Here is a 25,024-nt window from a genome sequence, read left to right on the forward strand (position 1 = left end):
TAGGGGAGACTAAGGTAAAACCTCAGTGATAGACAGCAGAGCTAGGCTGCATTAACCTCTTCGTGCTTTTTCACCTGAAAAGGATGCTGTGTTTGTAGGGCAAAGCAATAAAAAAGATAAGTTTAAGACACTGTTGGTATATGTTCTGAGGTTGCCCAGATTTTGGAGTAGGTCCTGTTTTCTTCAGTCTCCTATAAACATGGAGGAGTAGAGCTGCTGCCAAATGTATGAGGTAGTCATTCAGGGTGTTGAGTCTTCAAAAAGCTTAAGCTACTGATGTTGTGGCTGCACCTTCAGAAACAGAACTGAAGGGGAGCCATAGTTTACACATTTATGTGCATCTGGACCTGTGACACAACAAATATTGACTGTGGTGGGAGAATAGTTGGTTTCCAAAGCTAAATTACTTTAACCACATGACTCCCACTGAAAATCACAGGATTTTCATAGCTGAATCTCTAATTCACTGTCACCATCTGTCTGGCTGGAAGATTTGACAACCTGAGCTCAGCATCTAGCAGAAATGCAAGTTTTAAAAAAATCTTACTTTGCTGTCTCTGTTGTACCTTTCAGAGCAGTGGTGTGTGTGTGTTTTTTTAACATTGCAAGCAAGCAGGATGTGTCTGGAAGAGCTGTTTGGTATACTACATGGCAGTTCCACATCACCATCTGAATGCCAGAGACACAAATGGCCAAAACATGCATCTTTTTTGCCAAATAAATTCTCTCCTTGTGCATGGGTAGTATGTGGGAACAAACAACATTTGCAACACTACAGAGACAGTTGTTCTGCCTCAACTCTTCTGTTGTGTGAAGTTCGTGGAGGTGTTGCAGTAGTAGGAACAGTGGCTTCTGCAGAAGAGGACAGCATAAGTGCATTGCTCTCATTTTGAAGCATGAAAAAGGAACACTGGTGTTATCAGATTGGTATTAGGATTTTCTGTAAGGAGCTCAACATATTAAATGCAAAGATTTGGCTTTTCTTTTACAGTTATCCTTCCCAGAAATTCTTGTCCTTTCTCATGCTATTTTGCTGATGTTGGTTGTCTAAATGGGTGAACATAAAGGAGCTGCTACTAGAGAGCCTCTGCTCATAGTGCATTTTTTTGCAAGACCATCTCCATTTCCTGTGTGTGATGTGACAGATTACTTGGGAAAAGTGAAGAGAAGAATACTGTCACAGGTGTGACAAGAGCATCTCTTTCCCACACAGAAGTGGATCTGGCTGTCTGTGACTTGGAATATGCATGTGACCTACCTGGCAGCTTAATGAGCATTCAGGGTGGAGATGTTTTCATATTCTGTCCTATTTCTAGAACAAATTTGTGTCTGAGACAAAGCTAGCATGCAGCTGAAACATCCTCACAGTGTCACAGTCTGTAAACTCCAGACTCGGGAAGGGTTTGTGGGCTGTGGGGACGTTTTTAATGAACTGCTTTTTATTGCTTCCAGTCTCTGAAGAGCTCTCCTTAAGCAGTTCAATAGGGTGACAAGAAAGCCAGGATCTGAAGTGAATTTAGCATGAATTGTGCTGAAACATGGCAGCCCTGAGTCATGTCACTGAGAAGGTGCTCTATTCTCTGCAGCAAAGAGAGTCTTCATTGGGAAGAAAAGAAGCCCAGACCTGGTTCCCGCATCTGACAGAATTGCAATGAATAATTCAGTATCACAAATGCAGCATATCTGAGTCACTGGGGGATAGAGGGACAGAATAGCACTGCTAGGCTGCACTTTGCACCCTGGAAAATGTAAAAGTGTCTGCTTGCAGCTTCCTGAAAGCCTCATGAGGCTACTAGTTCAGCTGAGCACTTTTGTGTTTGATCGGCAGGTTACAGTCAGTGTCAGCCGGAAGTATGGAAATGTCTGATTTCAGTGTTGAAATTAATATACAATTGAATTGAAGTTCTGGAACACTGTAATCAAGTCTCTAATAACACTAGTAATTAGAACTTAAATGTCTAGTCTATCCACCCGGCTTTTTCCCCCCCACATTTTCTGGTCAGTAACCCAGTTTATGCTTTTCCATGTTCAACAGAGATGGTTTGAAATACAATGCTTTATTAACGTTCTGTAATCTTATTTCTCCCATGTTTTTGTCTGCTGCCTTTGTTACTGATATAGCATTCCTTCCCTTGTTTTCCTGACTGCCTTCTGAAGGAGCACACCACGTGTTGCTTCAGGCGTTCATGCTTTTGTGGGGAGGAATTCAGGAAGTCTGGGAAATAATATTACAGGAATAAGGTAACAGTGAGCAACCTGTTTCGTCTGAAAATATTGGTTACTCTGTGTTCTGGGGCCATGTTCAATAATGCTTAAATAGTCACACGTGTATCTATCCTTTCAATTTTTGAAAGCTGATTTAGCAGATTTATGGAGTGCTTGAATTGGGGAATGAAAGTTGATGCGAGTATCAGGTAGCAGCTGGGATTACTTGGTCTGTATCTCAAACACAGTAATTCTTGCTTATACACAGCTACAGTGACTTCCTTGGTGTCAGAGCTATTCTGGGGGAGAAGTTTCCACACCCTGTGTGTCTTATGATTTGTATGTTGTTGCTATCCTCTCCTTTGTTTGGTGAGCATCATCAAGCATTCAGACTGTTACAGTAATTTGAACAAATTGCACTTTTCTTATTTTTAATTTTTTATACCTCTTTTGGTATTGCTAGAATTGCAAATACAGAACTAGACTTTTTGGTTTCTTTTCACATAAGTAATTTCAATTATGATTGGTTTAAGTCGACTTTTAACTCTGTGGGTCCCACTAGCTTTTCTTAGTCTTATAGTTTACTCATACTTATTGCTTTAGGTTCTCCTTCTTCGTGTACAATATGCAGATGCAGGAAACACACAGATGCGTGGGCTTGTTAAATCTTTGTTACTATGACTTGCTGATCCGGGAGGAATGTCTTGTGCTTATTGGAAAGAATCATAGAATGGCAAAGGCTGGAAGGGACCTCAGAGATCATCTAATCCAACCTCCCTGTCATGGGCAGGGACGCCTCTCAACTAGATCAGGCTACTCAAGGCTCCATCCAACCTGGCCTTGAACACCTCCAGGGAGGGGGCATCCACAACTTCTCTGGGCAATTTATTCCAAAGTCTTACCACCCTCGTACTGAAGAATTTCTTCCTAAGATCTAATCTAAATCTGTTCTCCTTCAACTTAAACCCATTTCCCCTTGTCCTATCAGTGGACACTCTTGTAAAAAGTCCCTCCCCAGCCTTCCTGTAGGTTCCCTTCAGGTACTGGAAGGCAGCTATTAGGTCTCCCCAAAGTCTTCTCTTTTCAAGGCTGAACAATCCCAGCTCCCGCAACCTGTCCTTGTAGCAGAGGTGCTTCAGCCCCTGGATCATCTTTGTGGCCCTCCTCTGAACACGCTCCAACAAATCTATGTCTCTTATGGTGGGGACACCAGAACTGGACACAGTATTCGAGGTGGGGTCTCACAAGAGCAGAGTAAAGGGGGAGAATCACCTCTCTTGACCTGCTGACCATGCTTCTCTTGATACATCCCAGGATGCGGTTGGCCTTCTGGGCTGCATGTTGAGCGGCTCATGTTGAGCTTCTTTCTCATCTATAAACACCTCCAAATCCTTCTCTTGAGGGCTACTCTCAACCCACTCTGTGCCCAGTTTGTATTTGTGCCTAGGATTGGCCCGACCCAGGTGAAGGACCTTGCATTTTGACTTGTTGAAGCTCATGCGGTTTGCACTGGCCCAATTCTCAAGCCTATCAAGGTCCCTCTGGATGGCATCTCTTCTAAGAAGAAAACAGAATATGTCTGGTAGGAATTTCTTGTGATTAAGAATTACTTTTGCAAGAGCTATTATTAATTTTAAGGTGACTTCTTTAATAATGAGATATAAACTTAATGTAAGGAAGAAAGTAAGTGAGAATTCAGTGAGAAAAGACAACCTCAAGGCAGTGCAGGATCTAAAAAACTAGCATTTGGTGTGTGCCCTCAAATGAGGGGGCAAACTGTTTTTTGCTACAGATTGGTGAAGTGCAAAGGTTACAGGAGGGTGTTTTCTGTCTTTGAAGAGGGAGGAAGCTGCTGCTTCTAGCTGCCAACTGATGCTATGGATTGCCCTGTGTGCCTTTTACTCTTGTCTCATTAGAGATAAATAGGGTCTGTCTTTAAAGTTTTCAGTTCAGATCTAGTCATAGACCAAAGTCTGTTCTTCCCCCAGAAACACAGTTGGGTGGAAGTAGAGGATGCCAGTGGATTGAAGTTGGGTGATGTTTGCAGTGATGCCTCATCCTTTTTGAAAGAGGTTGGAATGATGGGCAGTGTAATTAACTTAGAATTTCAGAGGCTGGACTTCACAAATCGGAGCACTTCTCACTCTAAGGTAAACTAAAACGTTGACTTTAAGACAGTCCTACACCATTAAGCCATCAACTGCAGCCATATCAATAAATGACAAGAGAAGATTAGGTTGTAAGGAATTACAGCAGCACTGAAACCCATGTGAGTAGAGAGAGTAGGTCTGCAGAACTGAGTATCAAGAAGAAAGGAACTGGGAGAGAATAAAGGTTACGTGTAAGCTGATTTTTGCTGTTTTCAAGTTGAAACTGCAACTGTGCTTGTCCAGTGAACAGACGATGAGTCAACTGGTCTGTGGGTACAGTCTCCTCTGTCCTCCCCAGCCTGAGCCTTCCAGCATTACTGTGCATTAGTCTGTGGAAGGTACAAGAGGGTTGTGTAATGAAGTGGTGCAAAATGAGGGTTTTAATCTATCTTGCTCAGCACTTTTTTCAAGGAACAATCTTGAGCAGAAATATGGGAAATCTCACTCTTCAGAGTATTTAAAAGGGACAAAACAGGGTGCAGAAAAACATGTGGCAGGAGAATCCTCTTCAGGAATTAAGATAAATAATCCATGATGGTTTTTCTATCCTCCCTTGCCTTTATCTAGTGTCTTACAGAGCACATCAGCACTGCTATCAAAACACCCATGGGGAAAGGCACAGCAGAGCCCTGCTTTGCTCTCCTTCATAGTTGTGTGAGGCTTTCTCCCTAAAAGCTCTTGATTAGCACAAGAAAAAGTTCCCAAGCTGTCTAGTTCATGATCATCTTATTCCCTAAGGATTTAAGTCCTGTTTGATTATTAGAAGGCAGAACAATCAGCCTGCTGATTTAAAATCCTAAATTAACTATCAAAAGAAAGCATACATCTAGCTCTTTGCCTAATAAAAAATAAACTTAAGTGATTTGGAACCATGCTGAACCTTATCACATATGGTGAAATCACTGCCTGTTTTAACCTTCTTAAAGAATATCAGTCCTCAGGAATAAAAAAAAGTAATAGTACGTATCATGCAAATCATGCTAGTGGTTCTCCTTGTAATGCCTGTCTTTCCCAAACATATCTGTCCAGTTTCATAATCGCAAGTGGAGCATCTAAGTGACAACAAAATATAAATTAAATTTTTATAATGCAATATTTTACTTCCTTTTGTATTTTTGTACCAAATAGAAATGTTTTATACAATCAGATGTTTTCTTTTTAGCTTCCCCAGCACTCATTACTTTATTTTTTAATATTCCTGTTGCTTACATGAAGATTAATAAACCTTACAAGGCCTATGGCTTTTAGTGATAGGACTGCAAACTGGTCTATAAATGCAGCAAATTATTTTGATCCAAAAGAAAAGGACCTGTGTGGTGATTCTTCTTATTAATGAATGTTATGTGTAATTATTCCTCTTTGGAATCTGAGCATATTTACAGTGGCTTGCCTGTTTTTTAAACATTTCAGTCTAGACTGTTGTAGATACACCAATGTGAAATTTACTTTGAGTCATGTGTGTAGAAGTTACAAATACTTAGAAAATCTTGAGATGAAATCCCAGCTCTTCTGAAGTTGATGAGGATTTTGCCATTCCCTTCAGTGGGCAAGAATTTCATTCTCACGAAATACAAAGGGTAAGATAAACTGTTCAGTGAGTTGCAGAATAATACAGCCAGGCCTGTGGATATGTCTGATCTCTTGTACAGATGCCCCGCCACTAATCTTACTTCTCTTCTTGTCTGCTGTGACTCCATTCCTGCAGTATTCCCTGGGCCCCTCCGAAGTAGAGCCCCTCATCACCTTGCTCGGTCCCCAGTGTCCCTCCAGCAATGTCCCATGCCTTTTACCCTGTGTAGTTTTTTGTTTGTTGTTTTTTTTTTTAATTGCTACCAATGCAAAAGGTAGTGGCACTGTGAGTGGTTCACAGCAAGTGGTGGCTGTGAAGTTAGGAAAAGACAGAGCTTCCCTGGCCCTTCTTCAGCAGTAGTAATAACAAGAGGGTGTCTGATTGACAATTGTCGCGGTGATACGATCCATGAGACTTATCTCTGTCAGGTTTGCCTGAAGCTGGCCAGTGTGTTTGGAAGATGGCCGAGAGCAGGAAGGAACTTGGTTGTGTAAGTCACGTTTTCTTAAACCAGATGCTGTGGGTTTTTTCCCCGTTATATGCACCGTTACATGCACCATTACATCAGTAGCTCTACAGCTTTCTATGTATATAGCAGGTTTGCTCTAAGATGACATCTGTCTGGTAATCCCACATTCACATGAGATGATTGCTGCTGTTGTGAAGCCCTAAATACATGCAAGAGATGTGAGAAGGAGGACAGGAAGGGAGAAGACGTTTTGCAACAAGTTCAGCTGCTTATTTAAACGAACACAGCTTCTTCAGGATAGGAAATACTGCAGCTATTCTTGCAACCTACTCTGGATGATTTTGACTTGAATGGATCTCCCATTTATAGATAAGTGTGACAAAACAGAGTGAATCATTTTGTTTCCATTTCAATTTAAAAAGCGCGTTTGCAGGTAGATCATGGAAAAGATGAGCAACTGCTGTTGGGTAGGTGACTTATCCCATTTGGACCTTTGAAGGAACATCTGCAAGACACTGGAGTCTGAGGTATCGTCTTGCTGTTCTGATTAATCCAGAGACAATAGAAATTACAGTCAGCTTTTAAGATCATTTGCTGCTCTTTCTGTTCGTTTGGTTTTTGATTATACCAGAGTGGTTGGGGGAGAGAATTCCAAGTAATCAACATCAAAGCAAATTTTTAGAAAATGAATGGCTTTGTAGCTCAACTTTGCATCTTGCACGAAAGAGCTTACAGTCATTTTATTGCAGTGGGCTTTGTTTCAGCTTTATAGCTAAGGTGGGTGTCAAGTTGCCATAGCTACTGGGCATTATGCTGCCTTTATGTGGGCTCCAGAGTGTGCTCCACGAGGATCAGGTGCAACTCCTAAATAATTAATGGTATCCAGGAAAAGGAAATTGGAATTTTGTTTTGGAGGACTTTATTCTCATTGTCCTTTACAGTTGCTGGCAGTGAAAATTGCAGTAGCCATAATCCGAAGAAGAAAGCTCCATATGACATCTGAAAAAATCTTTCTTTTTCACTTTAGTATGTTTTTGCATTGTTAAATACAGTTGTCCCCTTTTAAATATTCTCTTGGATATAAATATTCTAGGCAAGGCTTATAACATAATCCATTGTTAATGTCATTGTCCCTTCTGCAGCTTCTTTGTGACAGGTCTGGGGATGCACCCTTCCCAAAGGGCTTCTCTACACGCTCCAGAAAATACCATACTTCTTTGATTTTCTTCTCATTTAATAGAGCCAGGTCTGTCGATGCCGAGCGGATGAGTGAGCAGATGGATTTTCATGGGTGACTTGGTCAAATCAGTTCATGGTGTCTTATCGGGTGTATGCTCTACAATGGTGCTGGCAGCCTGTTATGAAACACAAAAACACTTTTTCATAGACAGGTCTGTGTTATTGCGGCTTCTGTCAGCTTGTTAAATACACGAGGCCAAAGTCTTTGCAGATTAGAGTGGTGACCTCCGCCTGCGAGGGTTTCTTACTCTGAAAAAATGCCTTATTTCTGTTCCAAAGAGCCCTGGAAGCTCCTGGGATGCTGTCTTTTCCTTCTGAATTGCATCATGTTGTTGATACGTTCTAGTACGTAGGCAAGGAATCACCTGCATCACGGTGATCTGGAGGTGAGGAGGTTTTGCTCAAAGAAGCGAACGCTGCTGTAACAGAGCTCCTTGCTGTAGAGAAAGCTTGCACACATTCTGGCAGATTTTTGGCAGGCCAGTCTCTGTGCAGCCAGCCTTAATCCAGTGAGCTGGAGAAGGTGCTAAAACCAGAGACACTGCAAAGATTTCAGCATTTGTCACACAGATCTATATTGCTGTTGGGTTTCAGGCAGCAATCTTATTTTCTGCATTTCCTTTTTTTATCAATTACCTCCACCCCCTCCTCAAGAGCAAGATGAACAGGAATCATTGCACACAAACCTTCTTCTGGTAGTGGGTAGCAGTTTGCCTCAGTCTGATTCTACTTTCTCATATCTGCTAACCTCAGACCTGATACCTGCTGGTAAAAATACCGTAAAATGTTCAGACCAGGGTAGAATACTCTGCATTAAATCAAGGTCATGGAGCTTATCGATTTATTTATTTATTTTTCCAGATGTAAAAGTCAATATAACTCTTTTCCCATTACCAGAGTATTAAATTAGCTTGAAACATTTGTGAGGCTGATTCAAAAGTTAGGGTTGCTGCATCTTTAAATTAAGTAATATCCTGAAAGTTATGAGGGAGTGTGCATATTTGGGTTTTTTTCTTAGTTTTTAGTTAACATTTCGTTAACATTCTTTGGTTTTTAGTTAACATTGTTATGACCAAGCCTACTGGGATTTGAAGTGTTCCAGAGCTACAGTGAAAGTACAACTAGAAAGTGAATGCCCTTTATCATTTGCATTCTAATGGAGGTCCACATCTATCAGAGGACATGGATTTTTCTCTTAATGCCTTTTTTAGGACTTTTCTAAGCGTTCCAGTGGCTTATCACAGCTTGATTGCTGTCTCCAAAATGCATTTGTATCAATGATAGCCTTTGTGACATTAGTCATGGAGATGATGTAGAAGATCACAGGTATGTTGGGTTTTGAGAATCCATTGACGGTATTATATTTTCAGGTTACTGGAGGCTGAGGCTTGGGAGTGAGAATTAATGTCTTTGCTTAGGTTGGGGAAAAATGGTTAGTTTTTGTGGTGAAAGGAGCCAAAGATGACTGCTTATTCCTCAAAGTTTGTTCTTGCTGTCTAACCAGTAGGTTCTAATAAAAAGCTGTTGTAGTCACAAATTCTCTCTCCTTCCTATCCATAAACTGTCTTGCTACAGTAGCATTATTGGTGCTGTATGACGTCTTTCAAGTTACTTGTATGTGTTCAGAGGATCCAGAAAGAAAAGGGATTTTAACGTTCTGCCCAACTTGGGAATATAACTAAAATTTACATTAACATTGCAGTTATAGTTAACTGTAATTTTTGTCCTGACCTTGCTTAATGGCTGGTTTTAACATTTAGCACCACTTCTTTGTTGTACTTCAAGTATTTTCTCTGACTTTTTTAAAGACATCTTTTATTCCCCTAAGAGAAAAGTTTTGTTGTGATTGTTTATACTGGTAAAATGTGTCTTCTTTTGGTCAGTGACTTCAGAAAGACTGTTTAATTTGGTTTAGTATTTAAGATACCATTATAGAATTATACTTTTTTGCTACAAGGAAGACTAGTAAAGGGAAATACTTGGATAAATGTGAGAAAGATGCTTCTAATGTTGAAAGCCACTGGGCTTCAGAATAGTTGGCACTGTGTGATGGGAGCTTTTTAGAACTGAGTGCAGATGGGCACATGCTGGGAGATAATTCTGCTTTTGTAGATGGACCAGTTTTTGAAAGAAACTTTTTCTTTCACTGATTTTTTTTTTTCTTTTTTTTCCCCCCTGATCTTTTGAACCAAACCTGGCAATGTAAGATCCTAAAAATCAAATTTCAGTCTCTGTACTGCAGCTGACTCTGGAGAGGGTTGGAGTATTTCCTAGCTGAACTGTAAGTTTTGTTGTGGAAAAAGTCTTGAATTTTGTTCTTCCTCTCCCTTTTCACATTCACCCGCCTCCCCTTTACTGTTTTTTAGTGAATGTGGTCTGAAACCTGAACAGTGATGCTACTACTAGATAGACCTGTAATCCCATTAGACTTCTTTTTATAGAAGAACAGAATTTGCTTTTTTTAGATGGCTTCTTGAATGCCAACAAAATAGTGCTGCTTGTAAACCCTGTTCTTATTACCCCACTCTTTTTGTGCTGCCCAGCCTGTATTGATTTTGATTGTAGACTTCTTTTCAGGAGTTTTTTAAAGGCTTATGTGCTAAGCTGTGCAAGCAAGGTGATTTTCAGTTCACGTGGGTTTCATCAAACACCATCTAATGGCTTGGGAACTATATAGAATTATGCTCTTCTGTGTAAGGTTTTTTTTTTTTGAGGGGTGCTAAATGTCCTAGTGTTCAAATTATAAATATAAATTAAAAAGATAAATCATGTATGGGAAGTTTTGGGGAGCAAATAGGCATGATGGAAAATGTGCCCAGTTTATAAAAAAGATTTTTAAACCTAAACTGGGATCTCAGATGTTTTTTTTTTCCTGGGTTTTATGTTAAAAATGTTCCAGCTCTCTGTAATTATAAAGCTAACATATGTTTTGTATTGTCTTCCAGTGCAAGATGTGTGATTCTGTATGACTTGGGTTCTTTTGTAAAGATAACCAGTCCACAATATATACATCTCTGAAAGGCATATTTCTGTGAATAAAATACATTAGTTTTAATAGACGCTTTACTCCTTTGCACTTAGAATGTTCCTTTTGTGCAGATGATAGCTCTTGCCTACGGTTGTGTGTTCCTTGTGGATGTAGCTGTAGACAGGAGTAGCTGTGAGGCTCTCCAGGACCTCTGGTGTTACTCCAGAGTAGGCACAGGCATTGCATCACAAAAGCTCGTGAAGTCCTAGAGATGGACCATAGCTTGACTAGTATGCGAGAGCTGTCTTAGAAGGTACCTAGAACATTTGCCATGCATGGAAGAGAAATGGGCTGAGGAAAAGCAGGATGGCAGTCAGAGTCCTGGCTCACAGGAGTGGCAAAACGGAGTGAGTGAAGGGGAAACTACATTGGTTGGAAGTGTTTGTAAGGAGACTCTGCAGGGACTGGCAACTGGGATGAGAAAGTTACAGTGGATTCAGATTTGCAGATGATACGCATTGATGCTGCATGAATTACAATGAGGGCATGACCATTGGACTGTGCAGCTTGATCTCTGGAAAATGTGGATCCATTTATTAATGTGGTTCAATACTTCAGTGCCAGGAGTGCACCCGAGCTCTGGAAAGGACAGGCAAGGCACAGAATACAAATTATTTAGCATACAATCATGTTGCTGTGCAGAAAAAGTGCAGTCCTGTGGGAATAGGGAGAGCGTGTACACCAGTGCCGTGCCAGCACCAGAAAACTCCAGTACTGGTGAAATACTGAGAGGATGGTAAAGGAGCACAAGGATCTGCAAAGTTGCCCTACTGTGAGACCTCCTAAAGGAATTCTGTCTGGTTTGTCTGAAAGATTAACAAATGATGAAAAAAACACCTCACAACCAAGTATTAAAAGAGCTTCTTAATATAGTGGAAATAGGCATGACAAGAACCAGAGGCTGGCAAAAGGAAAGCAGCTAAATTAAATGAAGTTGCACACTTTCAGCCAAGAGGATGATTAATCATTGGAACGAGTTCTCAAAATAAGGTATTTTCCCAGGCACTGTCTGGTCAAATGTGATTAACTGGGCTTTGTGAAGAAGTAACAGGGTAGAATGTCTGTGACATGTAGGAGGTCAGCCCAGATGATGTAATTCTCCGTTACAGCCTGAGCTCAGTAACCCTGTGAAAACTTTTATAAAGTGGCATAATGGATTTCAGCTTGCTGAAACTGTAGAAGAGTCATCATCTTGACTTGAGTGAGGAAATACCCAGCTTGGCTTCTGGATTTCACTGGGAATAGTTAGTATTTACGTAGTTCTTTCTATTAATAAATTCTCACGTTTGCAGGAAGGCAGATCTAATTTAAAGCCAGATAAACAAGCACAGAGGTGAGGCATGGCCAAGTGAATCAGCAGCAGACCTGGAAAAAGACCCAGTGCCTCCTGGATCCCTGGCTGAGACAGATTTGTTTTCTTGGGAGGACTCAGCTGTCTGAAATCCAGCACGTGTCCATATCATTTCGTAACTCCAGAAGGCCAAACACGACAACATTATTTAAGCCTAGAATATCACAAAACGTTGTTCTGATGAAAAGCACAAGGTATTCTAAGAAATTCTATTTTAATTTGTTAAATTTATATATATATATTTGATATATTAATTTTTATATATTAAAAAAAAGGTTCACGTTCACCATGTGATTTCTATGTAAATATAAGGCAACACTTCTGTAAGGCAAGTGTTTCTCTTTATTTAGGAAGCGCTGTGCTCAGCACTGGCAACACTGACTTACCTAAACTCACATAATGGTTTCTGTTACTGGGAACTCATTGAAATTTTGACAGCGCTTCTCTTTGTTGATGTCTGAGCACTCAGAGGTCAGAACACCTAACACGTAGGTCTTCTCTTTCCCATGCTGTCAGTCCCAGATGCTGACATTCACTCAAAGTGGTTCACTTAAGTTGAAAAGATTAGTACTTACCCCTTGATTTTTTGGACTGGGACTTAAATGGTGACAGCTAAGGTAGCTACTTCTACACTATTCATGTGATCTTACAACTGCAATTTTTTTGCACATAAGGAGCCTGAGTAACAGGGCTCTCTGAGGCTTCAGGTTTTGTTTTTGCGTTCTTGGCATATGTGCTGTTTGTACATAGTAGCAGGAAGATAAGCATACAGATGCTGAGCAAGCTTCCTTGGGATGTGTACAAATTAGGTCAGCCAGCCAAGAAATTTAGACTGCTGATTTTAAACAGTAGTGATTAAGATGTAGGGAATGGTGAAAATTTGTGTTTAAAGTTTTTTGTATGAGGTTTTTTAAGTTTTATATTTTTTTAATGATTGATTTGAATGCCTCCTTTATTGGCTAATGCTGAAAAAGTGGCTGCAGGGTCTGAGTGGAGTCATCCCCGGTCTTTCCTACATCCTTGGTCCCACCTGAGACTCTGCAGTGTGCTACTGACAGTGGGATCGTTTGCTACGAGTTGAACTGAGCCTGTTGATTTATTTCACATAATATCTCTTGGCCACCTTCATGTGTCCAGCACTGTGGCAGTAGAGTGGAGCTGAGGTTAATTTTGTGACCTACAGCACTTGCATGGGACATTGAGCCTCTGGAAAGTGCTGTTTGTTTTGGCCAACCCAGATTTAGGACTTTGCTTTATGCTGAGATGCTGTATGGATGCCTTGCTATTTCTGGAAGAATTGTGTAGAAGTGAGTAAAAGAGGTGTTGCAGATAGAGATGTTCATGAGAGAAGAGGTGAGATTTTTTTTCAAAAGTGAGTTTTAATTTGGATGCTTGCACTGTGAAGTGCAGTATCAGTCAGATGGGGAGCAGTAGCGCTGCTTGTTACAGCACCTTGGCGAGAGCTCGTTGCGTTCTTATAAAGCAGATCCTTTGGTGGGGCAGGAAGTACGGGATCCGAAACTACTGGCTGCTGAAGCAAACGCTGGCGTCTTGGTGTAACTACTGCCCCAGTGCTGGGTAGGGCCGGTTCGTTCTCCTGATGCCCACCAAGGATGCTCAGCTGGGCACAAGCAGGAACTGCAAAACATGTCCAGCAGATGCCAACACCATGGAGAGCATTTGGAAGTCCATTTTCTGTCTTTCTAGGGTTGGACGAGTGCTGCCCCTGTCACTTCTGGCTGCTGACAGCTCCTTTCTCTCTGGGAAGAGGTCACCCCTGTCCTGCCTGGTTTGACCTGTTGAACAGAGATCTGTACCCCATACAGTTTATTGCCTGGCAAAAAAAAATTGAATTCCCTAAATTCCCTAGATTAATTTGCTTTGGAATACGTTGTGGCTTAGGCACTCGGCTTGGGGAACAGACATAGTGGTGATTCACGGTGATTCACGGTGATCCACTGTGCCCTGACCCACAGGTTGTACTGCCCGGGAATCCTACCCTAAATTAGTGGTTAGGGAAAAAGTGATTAGAGAGAGGCCCTTTTTCTGTCATTATCTGTGAGAGGGTGGGGGATGGTCTGTGAAAGAGCTGTTGTGCAATGGCTTTGTAATTTCTGGGGAGAAGTAGTTCAGCGTGTGAAGCAGAAAACATTAGTGGCCAGCTTCTGCAAAGGGAGACGGTCATTAAGAGGCGATTAAACTGCCTGGATTAAAATTAAGGCTCCATGGATATGGAGGCAGAAGACTGAGGCAGTGTCTGCTGAGCACTGGGTCTCTCTTAACCCTGGTGTGCATTGGAGCTGGAGTTTTACCCTGCGGTTACTCAGTCCTGCCTTCGCCCGTTCCTCTCCCTGTGTCCTTCCTTCGGAGACAGAATGGCTTTTGTTTCTCGGGGTATTTCTGGAATCTTGCAAATGCGATGCTTCTGTGCTTTTAGGCACAAAAGTGCAAGTATCACCTTTGTTTATTTGGAGATGAATTTAAATTAGATTATTTCCCTCAGCTGCTCAATTCTTAGTGTTTTTACAGTAACTCTCATTTGTTTGTGCAATTATATTGCCAGTAGAAAGATTCATGGTTAGGAGCTTTAGAAGGGAAAAAAGAAAATGCAAGAAGACCTTTTTAAAAGATATTTGTAAGGTAAAAAAATTAATTACAGAAAACAGTGCATTCAGCTTTCATGGTATCTGATGATGGTGTTAACCTTGAAATATTGTACTGTTTCAGTGTTCTTCATTATATTTCAGTCTTGTAGCTTTATGCTTCCCAGAGGAGTTGAAATAAATACACAGTTGCTATAGGGGTTAATCTTACTTTATTTGATTGCATTCACATATTCTGACTTTTTGACAGTCTGTTTTCCAACACACCAGCTCTATCCTTCCTTCTCTGCCCTGACCAACTGGTCACAATATCCAGATATTTCTTAAACATCTTTTCAAGTATGTTACTGTGTTATCCCAAAAAGATACTTGACAAACAAAGAGAAAAGAAATGCTTTTCCAGGTATTCTGTCGAGACATCTGTTAAGTGTGCTACTTGTTACCCTATTTTGTATTACACACCCCTTCAGAGGTTAAGCCGTGCTGCAGCTTTTTTTTTCTGTAAAGTATCAACTGCTGTTTAATTCTGTGTACTACGTCAAGTCAAATTTTGTATTTATCTCAGTTGCTTCAATACTTTAGCATTGGTAGAGTTGTTTCTGCTTTCTGGGGTTATTCAGGATTTTTTGTCTGCTTGTTTTTAGTACACTGAAAATCTCACATGTAGTGGGGGTCCAGTCAGTACGAAACATTTAGAAGAGAGGTTACCAAAATGTCTTCTGTGACGCATTAATTAGTGGACTTTGTTTTCCCAGAGGCTCCCACTGCACCTGGGAACAGGCAACTACCAGCGAGACAATGTTGAGCGTTAGTCTAGTGACATGCTTGGTTCCAAGGGATCGTGTTAAGAGAAGTATGTCAAGAAGTATGCCATGTGGATGGCAAATTTTATTTATTTCATTTTTTCTAAAACACACCCATCATAAGGAATAAATGAAGCTGCGGTACAAAACAGATTCCCTTGTACAGACCTGTCTTTCTCACCTGTTCTCCTTCATGTCTCCTGTCCCCCCAGCTTCACTTCCATGCAAAGCCTTCCATGAGGGCTGACCTTCCACAGTCAACAAAATCTCATCCTGACAGAAAAAAACAGCAGGAAGCTACATGACATGCAGCTTCTGGTGTTGGTTTTATGTATGCATATAGTACCTTTAGGTAATATTTTTCAAGGAGATGTGGTATTTTCTTAGCAGGTTGAAGTTGAAGTTTACCGGAGAGATTCTAAGAAGCTTCCTGGCCTGGGAGACCCCGACATTGACTGGGAAGAGAGTGTCTACTTGAACCTCATCCTACAGAAGGTAACAGTGATGCTTAACTAATTTTCATGGGCTATTTATGCTAGAGAGGTTTCAGGGAAGGCTTTGTTCTGTCCCCTTTCCTCCCTAGCTTGGGTGATTTGAACACTTCTGAAGGATAGAAATGAAACATGATTTTAATTTTGCCTTTCAGAGTCTAAATGAATATAAACTGAGATGTTTATTATTTTTCAGTAGAGTCCTAATAGCTTTCATCAAAAAAAAATTAAATATATCCAGTGAAGCTGGGCTTTTATGCTCTGTAACAAAGTTTTCCAAAATAGAATGCTTTGTCAAGTTTAATATCAAGTTTAGTAGTTTCTGAGAGTGAACAAGACTGTTAGACAAGCAACATTTCTGTTAGAGTTCATAATACTGGTGCAGCTAAGGCAGGGAACTGCTAAGTGGAAATGCAGTAAAGGTGTTATGTATTACACTGGGAGTGTGCTGCTCTTGACTTCAGAAGTTTAATAAAACTTTTTTTTTCGTGGTGGAAACATGAAGCTAGCACAAATTATTTCTTTAATTAACTCATAGATTGTTCAGTTATTGCATATGTTACATTGGCACTTAGGGAAGCTGAATGTTACTACAGTCCTTTGAGATCCCTTAAAAGTTTTCTTGGTTATGATCTTGGAATGAGAGACTGCTGGCTCACTGCACTCATCCTGAAAAATAAATTGTTTTCATTCTCTCCTCTTCCTCCCAGAAGTCTCATTGCAGAACTTCTCTGCAGAGAGCAGTTTCGGCCTTTATTTGGTGCTGAATAAAACCAGAATCCATTTGCTGCAGTCAGAATTCAGAGATGTGTTACAGCTGAGCATTGCTGCCCAGAGCTATCATGCTTGCTCCTTACAAGTTTTTTCGTGTTGTTCAGCAGGCTACGTTAATGGCTTCTGACCTCTCTAATGTGTTGCTTGTGTTCATTAGTGTTTCTATTTTTCCCTTTTTGAAGAGAGAATATCTTTTCCATCTCTACCTTGAAGAGTGTGTGTGTGATGCTTATTCACCAGTAAGCTAGTGTTAAACAATATTGGTAGGAGTTTCTTTACCCATAGGTTGTGCACCTCAGCAAGCATCTGTGCAAAGGATTTCAGTATCGAGTTAATCAACAACCACAGGCTCAAAAATTGTAGGAGTTTCAGTGTAGTAAAGAGAATAAAGAAAAAGGCAATACCAAACCATCTTACTTTTTAGCCAGACAGCTAAAAAAATGAAGACTGAATGTATTCTGCTTCATACACATGAATACTTTGGCTTTCTAACTCTAAAACTTTATTTCTCTATCTGGTGCCCTCTTCTAGCTGGATTATGTGGTGACATGTGCAGTGTGCACACGCTCCGATGGAGGAGATATTCACATTCACAAAAAGAAATCTCAGGTGAGGTTACCATGTTATTACTGTGGATAAGAGGTTAACATCCAGTATTACCTAATCCTAAAAAACGTATCAAGACCAGAGCAGCGGTTCTCAGGCTGTGCTGACAGATGCATCCTTGTGAAGCATCTCAAGTCTCTCTCTAGTAACATTTCCTGCCAGTCATCTAAATGTGAGATCTAAATGTCCATTATAGCCCCTCTCAAAAAATTGTGAAGACGTCTGTATGCTTTCAGATTTATATCTTTGCCTACTGGATGGAGGAGAGGGGGTGGTCTGCTGGGAGGTATACGCCCAACTGTTAACCAATCTGAGGGTAAACCTGAAATTGTACGAGACCTGAGTTATAAGAAGCCTTCAGATTAAATCTATAATATAGGGCTATTAAACGGTGAACAATTTACTACTTACAAAATTATCTTTTTATTGTCTTATGAGATTCTCGTTTTCTCTCTTAAACTGCTCATTCCTTCCATCTCCACACTGAAGGCACTTATCACTTGCTTGTGTGCAGCATACAGTTAATCCAGGGTTTAGCACAGTGGGGGAGACTGAATAACATGGAGGGGATAGGAACAAGAAACCTTGGACTTCTTCTCTCAGTTTCCAGCAGATCTTGCAACAACTTCTCCTACTTGGCAGAAATTTTTCTTTAAAAAGCTCCTTTTGCCTTTAAAAGGCTGTTTCTCCCAGACATTTCCATTCCTTTAGCTCGTTCAGCTGCTTCCTGACTTTTCATAAAACAAACCAATGCTCTTCAATCCTTTAATTTTGTTTTACCATTTTAAAACAATTGTTGCTTTGTCTAGGAACAAAACTAGCAACACTGATTATTGTATTTGTAATTTGCATTAGTTAGGCATGTAATTCCCTTCTGGTGCTGTTGAGACACCACATTGCACCACTGATGTAAGTAAGCCTTTTATGTCTCATTGCTTTTTCCACTATTTAGTAGTCCAGATTTCACCCCGAGTTAACTTCTGCAAAATTCTTTTGAGAAAAATCTGTAAATATTGCCTGCAGATTTGAAAACTAGGCAGATGAGGATGAAAGAACTGCCCTCACTGCGTGTGAGCAGTGTTCAGGATAAGGTGGGGTTTTTCTGTTCCTCGTTCCTAGAGGAACAGAAAAATACTGTGAGACTGCTTATAAATTTTTCTTTATCTCCCCTTTTCTAGGAGAACTTAGCGCACGTTAAAACTTACCAGCACATACTGGTAACGTTTCAACATCATAAAGTTGATCTATGGAGAGAGAAAAGGCAATTCCATGTACTGTGGAAAGTGTATTTGCAGTAGGGCATTTCATTGTAACGTGCACTGTTGAGGCTCTTGGTTTTGAACGAACAAAAGCCAACTTTCTTGGTTCTCTATTACTGCCCTGATGGTTCCTGCTTCAGAAAGCATCTATTATCCTGTCAGTGTGCAGCCAGGTGCTGAATAGGTAGAAGCCCTATTCAGACATAGGACTGACTGTGCTGCTCCAGACCTATGGCAAAGCTACTGTGTTCATACCAGTAGAGCACCTGAGACATGAAAGCGGTGTGAAAAAGAGACTGACTCTCCCCTAAATTATCTTGCAGACTATATTAATTCTCTGCTGCCTTGACAATAAGATCTCTACAAACTGTGCCTGCCTCAGGTGTGTCTGACTGGAGAGGAGTTTGGGGGGTGGTTTTGCTTTGCGTTGGATGGTATGAGAACAAGGATGGCTGGAAGATGTCCTTGTTTCAGGCATTGGCGCAAGTGTCGTCTTTGAGGAGTCTTGTTACTTTCTAATACTGTTTCTTGTCATGAAGCAACCTTTCTTTTTATTAATCTGTATTTAAATTTGCATGTAGGCTTCGAAAGTACAAATAAGGAAAAGCAAACCTCATGAATATCTAATATCCTACCCGTAGTCCTATTTCGTGTTGAATAGTTTATGGCAAGAGTATCACAAGCCTGACAATCTGGGCAGATTCAGGGCTTTCAACACATTCACAGTGGGCTAAGATTTGGCAGGTTTCTGTAGTTCAAAGCTTTGTTTGTAAACAGAGGTGGAAGCAAGGAAAGCTACTTGGTATGAATTCTTCTCCCTCTTTACCTGCTTATTAATCTTGTTGGAATGATAAAATCTAAAGCCTTTGGCTGTTTAAACATTGATTGTTTTGAGGAGTGAAGTGACCAAAGGAGTTCAGGAACTGCTTCAGAGGGAGGAACATGCAAGAGGAAGAAGCACAGTGGCTAGAGAATGAAACAGAAGCAGAAAATGAGGATGAGAAATCAAGTGCTTGTCCTCCTGAGGGCCATGCTTCCTTTTACTGAGTGATGTTGATCTTATCATGGTACTAAGCAAACAATAATAATAAAATTGACTGTGCAAACAAGAAATGTTAGGTCAGCTACTCCACAGTAACTTTCTTACTGTGTGTGCTTTTACTTGACAGCACGTTGCAGTAACTTAAGGGCAGGTCGAGGTGGTTTTCTCTGTTAATAAAACGGAGGATACCTTAGCTGTACTATAGGACAGGGAAAGGTCAGGTCCAGACAGGGACATTTACTGTGGAGCAGCCAGTAAATGAAAACGCAAGGATTTCACAAGCAACATTATTGCAAAACAGGCTGTAGTCAGAAACCAACTCAGCTTTGCCTGCAGGATGTCCAGCATCTCTAGTGTCAGTGAAAATACTGACTGCGTAGTGCTCAACTGCGGTGTTCTGGTATTGCTTGCTTTGTACTCAGTGCATCCGTTCCTGAGCATGTTTAACTGAGAAGAAGGTTTGGTTTTTTTCCGTATCTTTCTCAGCAAGTGTTTGCATCTCCTAGCAAACACCCAATGGACAGCAAAGGAGAGGAGTCGAAGATCAGCTACCCCAACATATTCTTCATGATTGACAGTTTTGAAGAGGTGAGTTCCTCACTGCAGCAGAGTTTTGTCCTCTTCCAGTCTTACGTCCTGATTAGCTGTTTCCTTGTACCTTTGAACAAATGGTCTTGTCTAATTGAGCGTTATCTTCCAGTAGTTTTTATTTTATTTTACCTTCCTCTTTTCTTTAATGTTTGAAATCTGAGCTTAAAGCTGGATTTTGGCATCCGTCTTTATGATGGGCTAAAGCAAGACAGGCTGATGTGAGAGCTGCGTATCTCAACACAGTTTGCAGTGTGCGCTGCCTAAAGGCTGAGGTGGAACATAGCGCTCCCTTGCTTTCTCCTATTTACTTTGCAAGTGCCTTGGGCCTCTGGAGAACCATGGGAATCTGACTATGTTTGAACTTTAACAGCTGCAGTTTGCCTTGAGGTGTTTCATGTTGCATCTTTGGCAGGTTTTCAGTGACATGACTGTGGGAGAAGGAGAAATGGTCTGTGTTGAGCTGGTGGCCAGTGACAAAAGCAACACCTTCCAAGGGGTGATTTTTCAGGGATCCATCCGCTATGAAGCACTCAAGAAGGTCTATGACAACAGGGTAAGGCACTTCTGAAGGACAACGTCCTTTGCAATAATGATACTCTGACCGCAGTTTTAATTTGCTGCTGAGGCTGTTAGCTTTTGTCCTGTTAGATCATCTGCATCGTAGTCTGTCCTTTTTGGCTTTGAAAGTTAGCTGAAAGCTAATGCTTTTGGCTCAGACAACTGAGAGTGTTCAGATAAAGACCTATTACTCTGGCGTTTGCCAAAAAGAGTGAAGTTCATAAATAGGCAAGAGCGTAACACAGGAATGGATCTGAATAACGGAGTTCTGGGAGCTCCTTCATTTTCTCTGAAGTTCATAGATACTTCTAGTTACTTCAGAGAAGGCGTGTTTTTCAGGGAGCTCTTCAGCTCTGATAACTACCTTGCTATACGTAAAATGTGTTTTTCTTTAGTTTGTTTTGTACTCATGGTACTTTCAACAGGCCACTGTAGTTTCACTGCCACAGAAGGAAGCTTTCTTTGGTTTCCTATAGCAACATGAAATGCCAGCACTTTTGGCTTCAAATTCAGTACTTAGTGCTGAAGTTGAGAGAGCGCAAGAGCCAATAAACTTCAGTTTGTTATAAAGACAGACCTGAGGGTTTTTACAAAAAAAAAACCCACAACAACCAGCCAAACAAGAAAACACCACCGATATCTGCTGTGACTGTAAACTTAATTTCCTTTTCTTCCTACCCTTTTCAGGCAAGGTCCTGAATAATTTCCCTTCACCCTGTTTTAAATGTGAGTTGTTTATACTCTTAAAGCAGTTTTTCAAGAGAACACGAAACTCAAATTGTTTCTTTGTCCCACCATCATCTTTTGGCCTCTTACCATCAGCAGGTGGGTTATTAAAATACATGGGAATGCAGAATTATTAAAGTCAAAATAAGAAGAAAGCCCTGCAGTGGAAAGACAGGATTTGATATGGTAATGTCACCTTATAGTCTAGGAATATGCTGTTTGACCACACTGTTACTCTACGTTGTTTTGTTAGATGAAGTAAAATTGTTAGATCTTCAAATACTTGATTATGGCCAGAGGAAAAATTTGAAATTTGACCTTTCTTAGAACAGAAGCAAGCTCTCTATGCTTTTGAAGGTTACTCGATTTCAGTTGTGTCTATTAACTCTTAGCACAGTACGAGTTGTGTTACACAATGAGCATCTTGGCCCTTTCAGGTGATAAACTGCTGAAAGTTGTGATAAACCACTTAAACTTATGGATAAGTCCTACTTATTTAACTTGGCAAAACCTTGACTGTTTTCATATTGGTCTGTTCCTTTTTTCAGTTCTCAGTTCAGTTTTCAGTTCAGTTGTGTTAACTGGAAATTGAGCCCTTCTGTCTGTTGAGAGGGTTCAAAAGCGGTCAGGGTTTTGCGGTGAGCAAGGCGATGCAGGTTAGTTGTGCATGGGGACTGGTTCTTTATGCTTTGGGCTTGACAGTATGGACACAGAAATGTCTGAATTGACTTGCCACAAAGTAGTGCCAGAGTTGTGCAGTGTGCTTTGCTAGTTTGGGGCATTTTGTGTGCGTGTCTATTGCTTTTTGGACTCAAACGAGCGTCCCTGCGGCAGGCTGAGTTGTGCACGTGCCTGCTTGTGCTGCGGTGTGCCGCATTGTGTGGGTCTGGATAAAGCCTTTTGTTTTATCTCAGCGTGTCGTTGGGTAGCTCTACCTTTTTAGATAGCCGAAGGAGTTGATTCTTCTCCAAGCCTCTGTTTTTGTGACTGTAAAATTGCCTCCCTTTTGGAAATCACTTCAGATTGTGGCTTAAAATGCTTCTTAAGAATCAAGATAATGATCATCATCCACTATGTATTTGACTCATTCTTAAATAACTACTTTCAGAGAATGTTGCGTTTTTGAAACATGGAGATGATATTACATGATTTTTCCCTCCTGTCTTTATGCATTTTAGGTGAGCGTTGCAGCTAAGATGGCTCAAAGAATGTCTTTTGGCTTTTATAAATATAACAACATGGAGTTTGTCCGAATGAAAGGGCCACAAGGGAAAGGACATGCGGAGATGGCAGTGAGTAGAGTTTCTACTGGTGACACTTCACCATATGGGACAGAAGAAGATTCAAATCCAGACTCCCCAGTGCATGAGAGAGTAAGTAACAGACTGAAATACTGACTTACAGTTAAGCATGAATGTGTTTTGTTTCAAAGCCAGGAGATGGACTGAAGCTGGGATTAGCTCACATCAAGGTTCAGAACTTAGTTTTGCCTATGTATATTTTGAAATTACTCAGTATGTGCAGATGGATTTTTAGTGGTTTCCCTTGAGCAAACACTGAACACGAAGATGCTGGATGATCCATGCTTCTGGAGGAGTGTTTTGTTGAAACAGCAGCAATGTTGATGCCAGGGAAAATGATGACTCTGCCTGTTTTCTATGAAAATGAGTAGATTCCATTTCTGTACAAGATGGGATTTGCCTAGAAACGTGAAATTCATGTATTACGTAGGTTGCTTGCTGAACCTCACAGGAAATGGTACTGTTAGGAGATATTGCCACCGGTGAATGCTGCCAATGTGAAGCCTGTATAATATTGAAGCAAAGGTTATGGATCTAGATGCAGTACCATATTTATGCATATGTTTAATTTTAATACAGGTACAGTAAAATACCAGTAGAATCAGTCCATAGATGATGATTTGACCCTTATTCAATCCTGAGCCTTGTTTTCCATTAAGGCGTTTTACCTAGTTAGTGGGAGTTGGGAACATGTTTTCAAAATGCCTGCACAGATGTATCCTGAGCTGGGCCGGGTAGTTCCTGATGGATTCTAGTCTGGTTTCCTGTTTCTGGGTTTCCTTCCAGGTGTGATATGAAATGGCTACAGAATTAAAAGTAGAGACAAGCACAAATTAGAGCTCAAGTGCACTAAACAGAGGATTAGTTGGGCGATAGAATGCTTCTAGGTTTTTTTAATAGCATTAATGATAGAAGGACGACAGAGTGTTTGTTTCTGCAGTGCAGCATTAACCTGACTTGACTGTCATCCTCACTCACATGTTACCTCCCTCTTTATTTGTATGGACAGATATGAGCGATATCAGGTGTCATCTCAGGAAGAGTTATGAGATTGTTAAATTAACTTTGTGAAGAAGGAAGTACGAGATTAAAAACTACTCACCTCCATTAGCAAAGTAGTTATCCCTATTTTTTTCGTTTGAAATGGAACTATGGACAGAGCCTTAAGTAGTCGGATCTAGTTGAGAGGCATCCCTGCCCATGACAGGGAGGTTGAATTAGATGATCTCTAAGGTCCCTTCCAGCCTATGCCATTCTATGATTCTATGAAAACCAGTACATAGCACTGCACTTCAATTCTTTCTGAAATAGGTATGGTGGACTTACTTGTGGCTTACTCAAGAGCAGCTACTGCTCCGAAGGAAGGATGTCTATAGTTTCATCCCTAATCTGTGTTTTGCCGTAGACAATTATATCCTTGTGTTTGTCATCACTTAGAGACTAACCTAATCATCAGGGGCATCTCAACTTGTTCTCCATCCTATATTGAAATATGGTATACATAGAATTGTACGTTGACCTCACTGTTGCATCAGCATCTTGGGTTAAGTAATTGCCTTGTGACCTTGCTTCACAGAGACACCGCAGCCTGTCACAATAATCCCATGTGTCATCCTTCTAAGCAGGGAAACTACTACCTTGTGTTTGCCAAAGAAATGAAGATACCCAACTTTAGTATGTCCAGTACCATATATTCTTAGCCTATTAAGTCTTCTGAATTTCAACATGCAAAAATAAGATTGACATTCTTGGTGCCTAAAGTATTAATTTTGTTCCTTTGTGACCGTAAATCCATGTTAAAAGTGATCAGCTGAGGAGAGAGGTTTTTCTTGGTTCAGGTAACCATTGAGGGTGATGATATATTAAAATATTTTCATCTCGCTGAGCATCTTGAAGCTGAGATGACTGTTCAGTTGGCATTCTTTGGTCCACTCTGATAAAACTGAAAGCTAGATACCAGTCATGAATCTGATTTTTACACATGTGACTGCCTCATGGCACGCATTTGAGATTGATTATTTTTTACTAGAAGCATATCACTTTTTAACACAACTTTCTTAGTGTTTCTTCTGTTTCCCTTTCAGGTCACTTCTTTCAGCACACCACCAACACCGGAACGCAACAATCGCCCATCATTTTTCTCCCCATCCCTCAAGAGAAAAGTGCCCCGAAATCGAATTGCTGAGATGAAAAAATCCCACTCAGCAAATGACAGTGAGGAGTTCTTCAGAGATGATGATGGAGGAGGTGAGAGAAGT

At 40.7% G+C, this 25,024-nt stretch overlaps 1 protein-coding gene across 3 annotated transcripts in view; it reads left to right on the top strand.

Moving 5' to 3' along the window:
- Window positions 1-25,024, top strand: part of KIAA0930 (KIAA0930 ortholog) — a 75,942-nt gene that overhangs the window by 43,227 nt on the left and 7,691 nt on the right. For 2 of the 3 annotated variants that reach the window (XM_086611203.1, XM_086611205.1), the window contains exons 3-8: window positions 15,806-15,913; window positions 17,215-17,292; window positions 20,077-20,178; window positions 20,594-20,734; window positions 22,644-22,838; window positions 24,851-25,013. In XM_086611203.1, coding sequence (XP_086467329.1) covers window positions 15,806-15,913; window positions 17,215-17,292; window positions 20,077-20,178; window positions 20,594-20,734; window positions 22,644-22,838; window positions 24,851-25,013 — 787 coding nt within the window. The remainder of the gene's footprint in view (window positions 1-15,805; window positions 15,914-17,214; window positions 17,293-20,076; window positions 20,179-20,593; window positions 20,735-22,643; window positions 22,839-24,850; window positions 25,014-25,024) is intronic. The other variant, XM_086611204.1, reaches the window with a different exon arrangement.

The sequence above is a fragment of the Tauraco erythrolophus genome, chromosome 4 (genome assembly GCF_009769465.1).
Source record: "Tauraco erythrolophus isolate bTauEry1 chromosome 4, bTauEry1.pri, whole genome shotgun sequence".
Taxonomy (NCBI): domain Eukaryota; kingdom Metazoa; phylum Chordata; class Aves; order Musophagiformes; family Musophagidae; genus Tauraco; species Tauraco erythrolophus.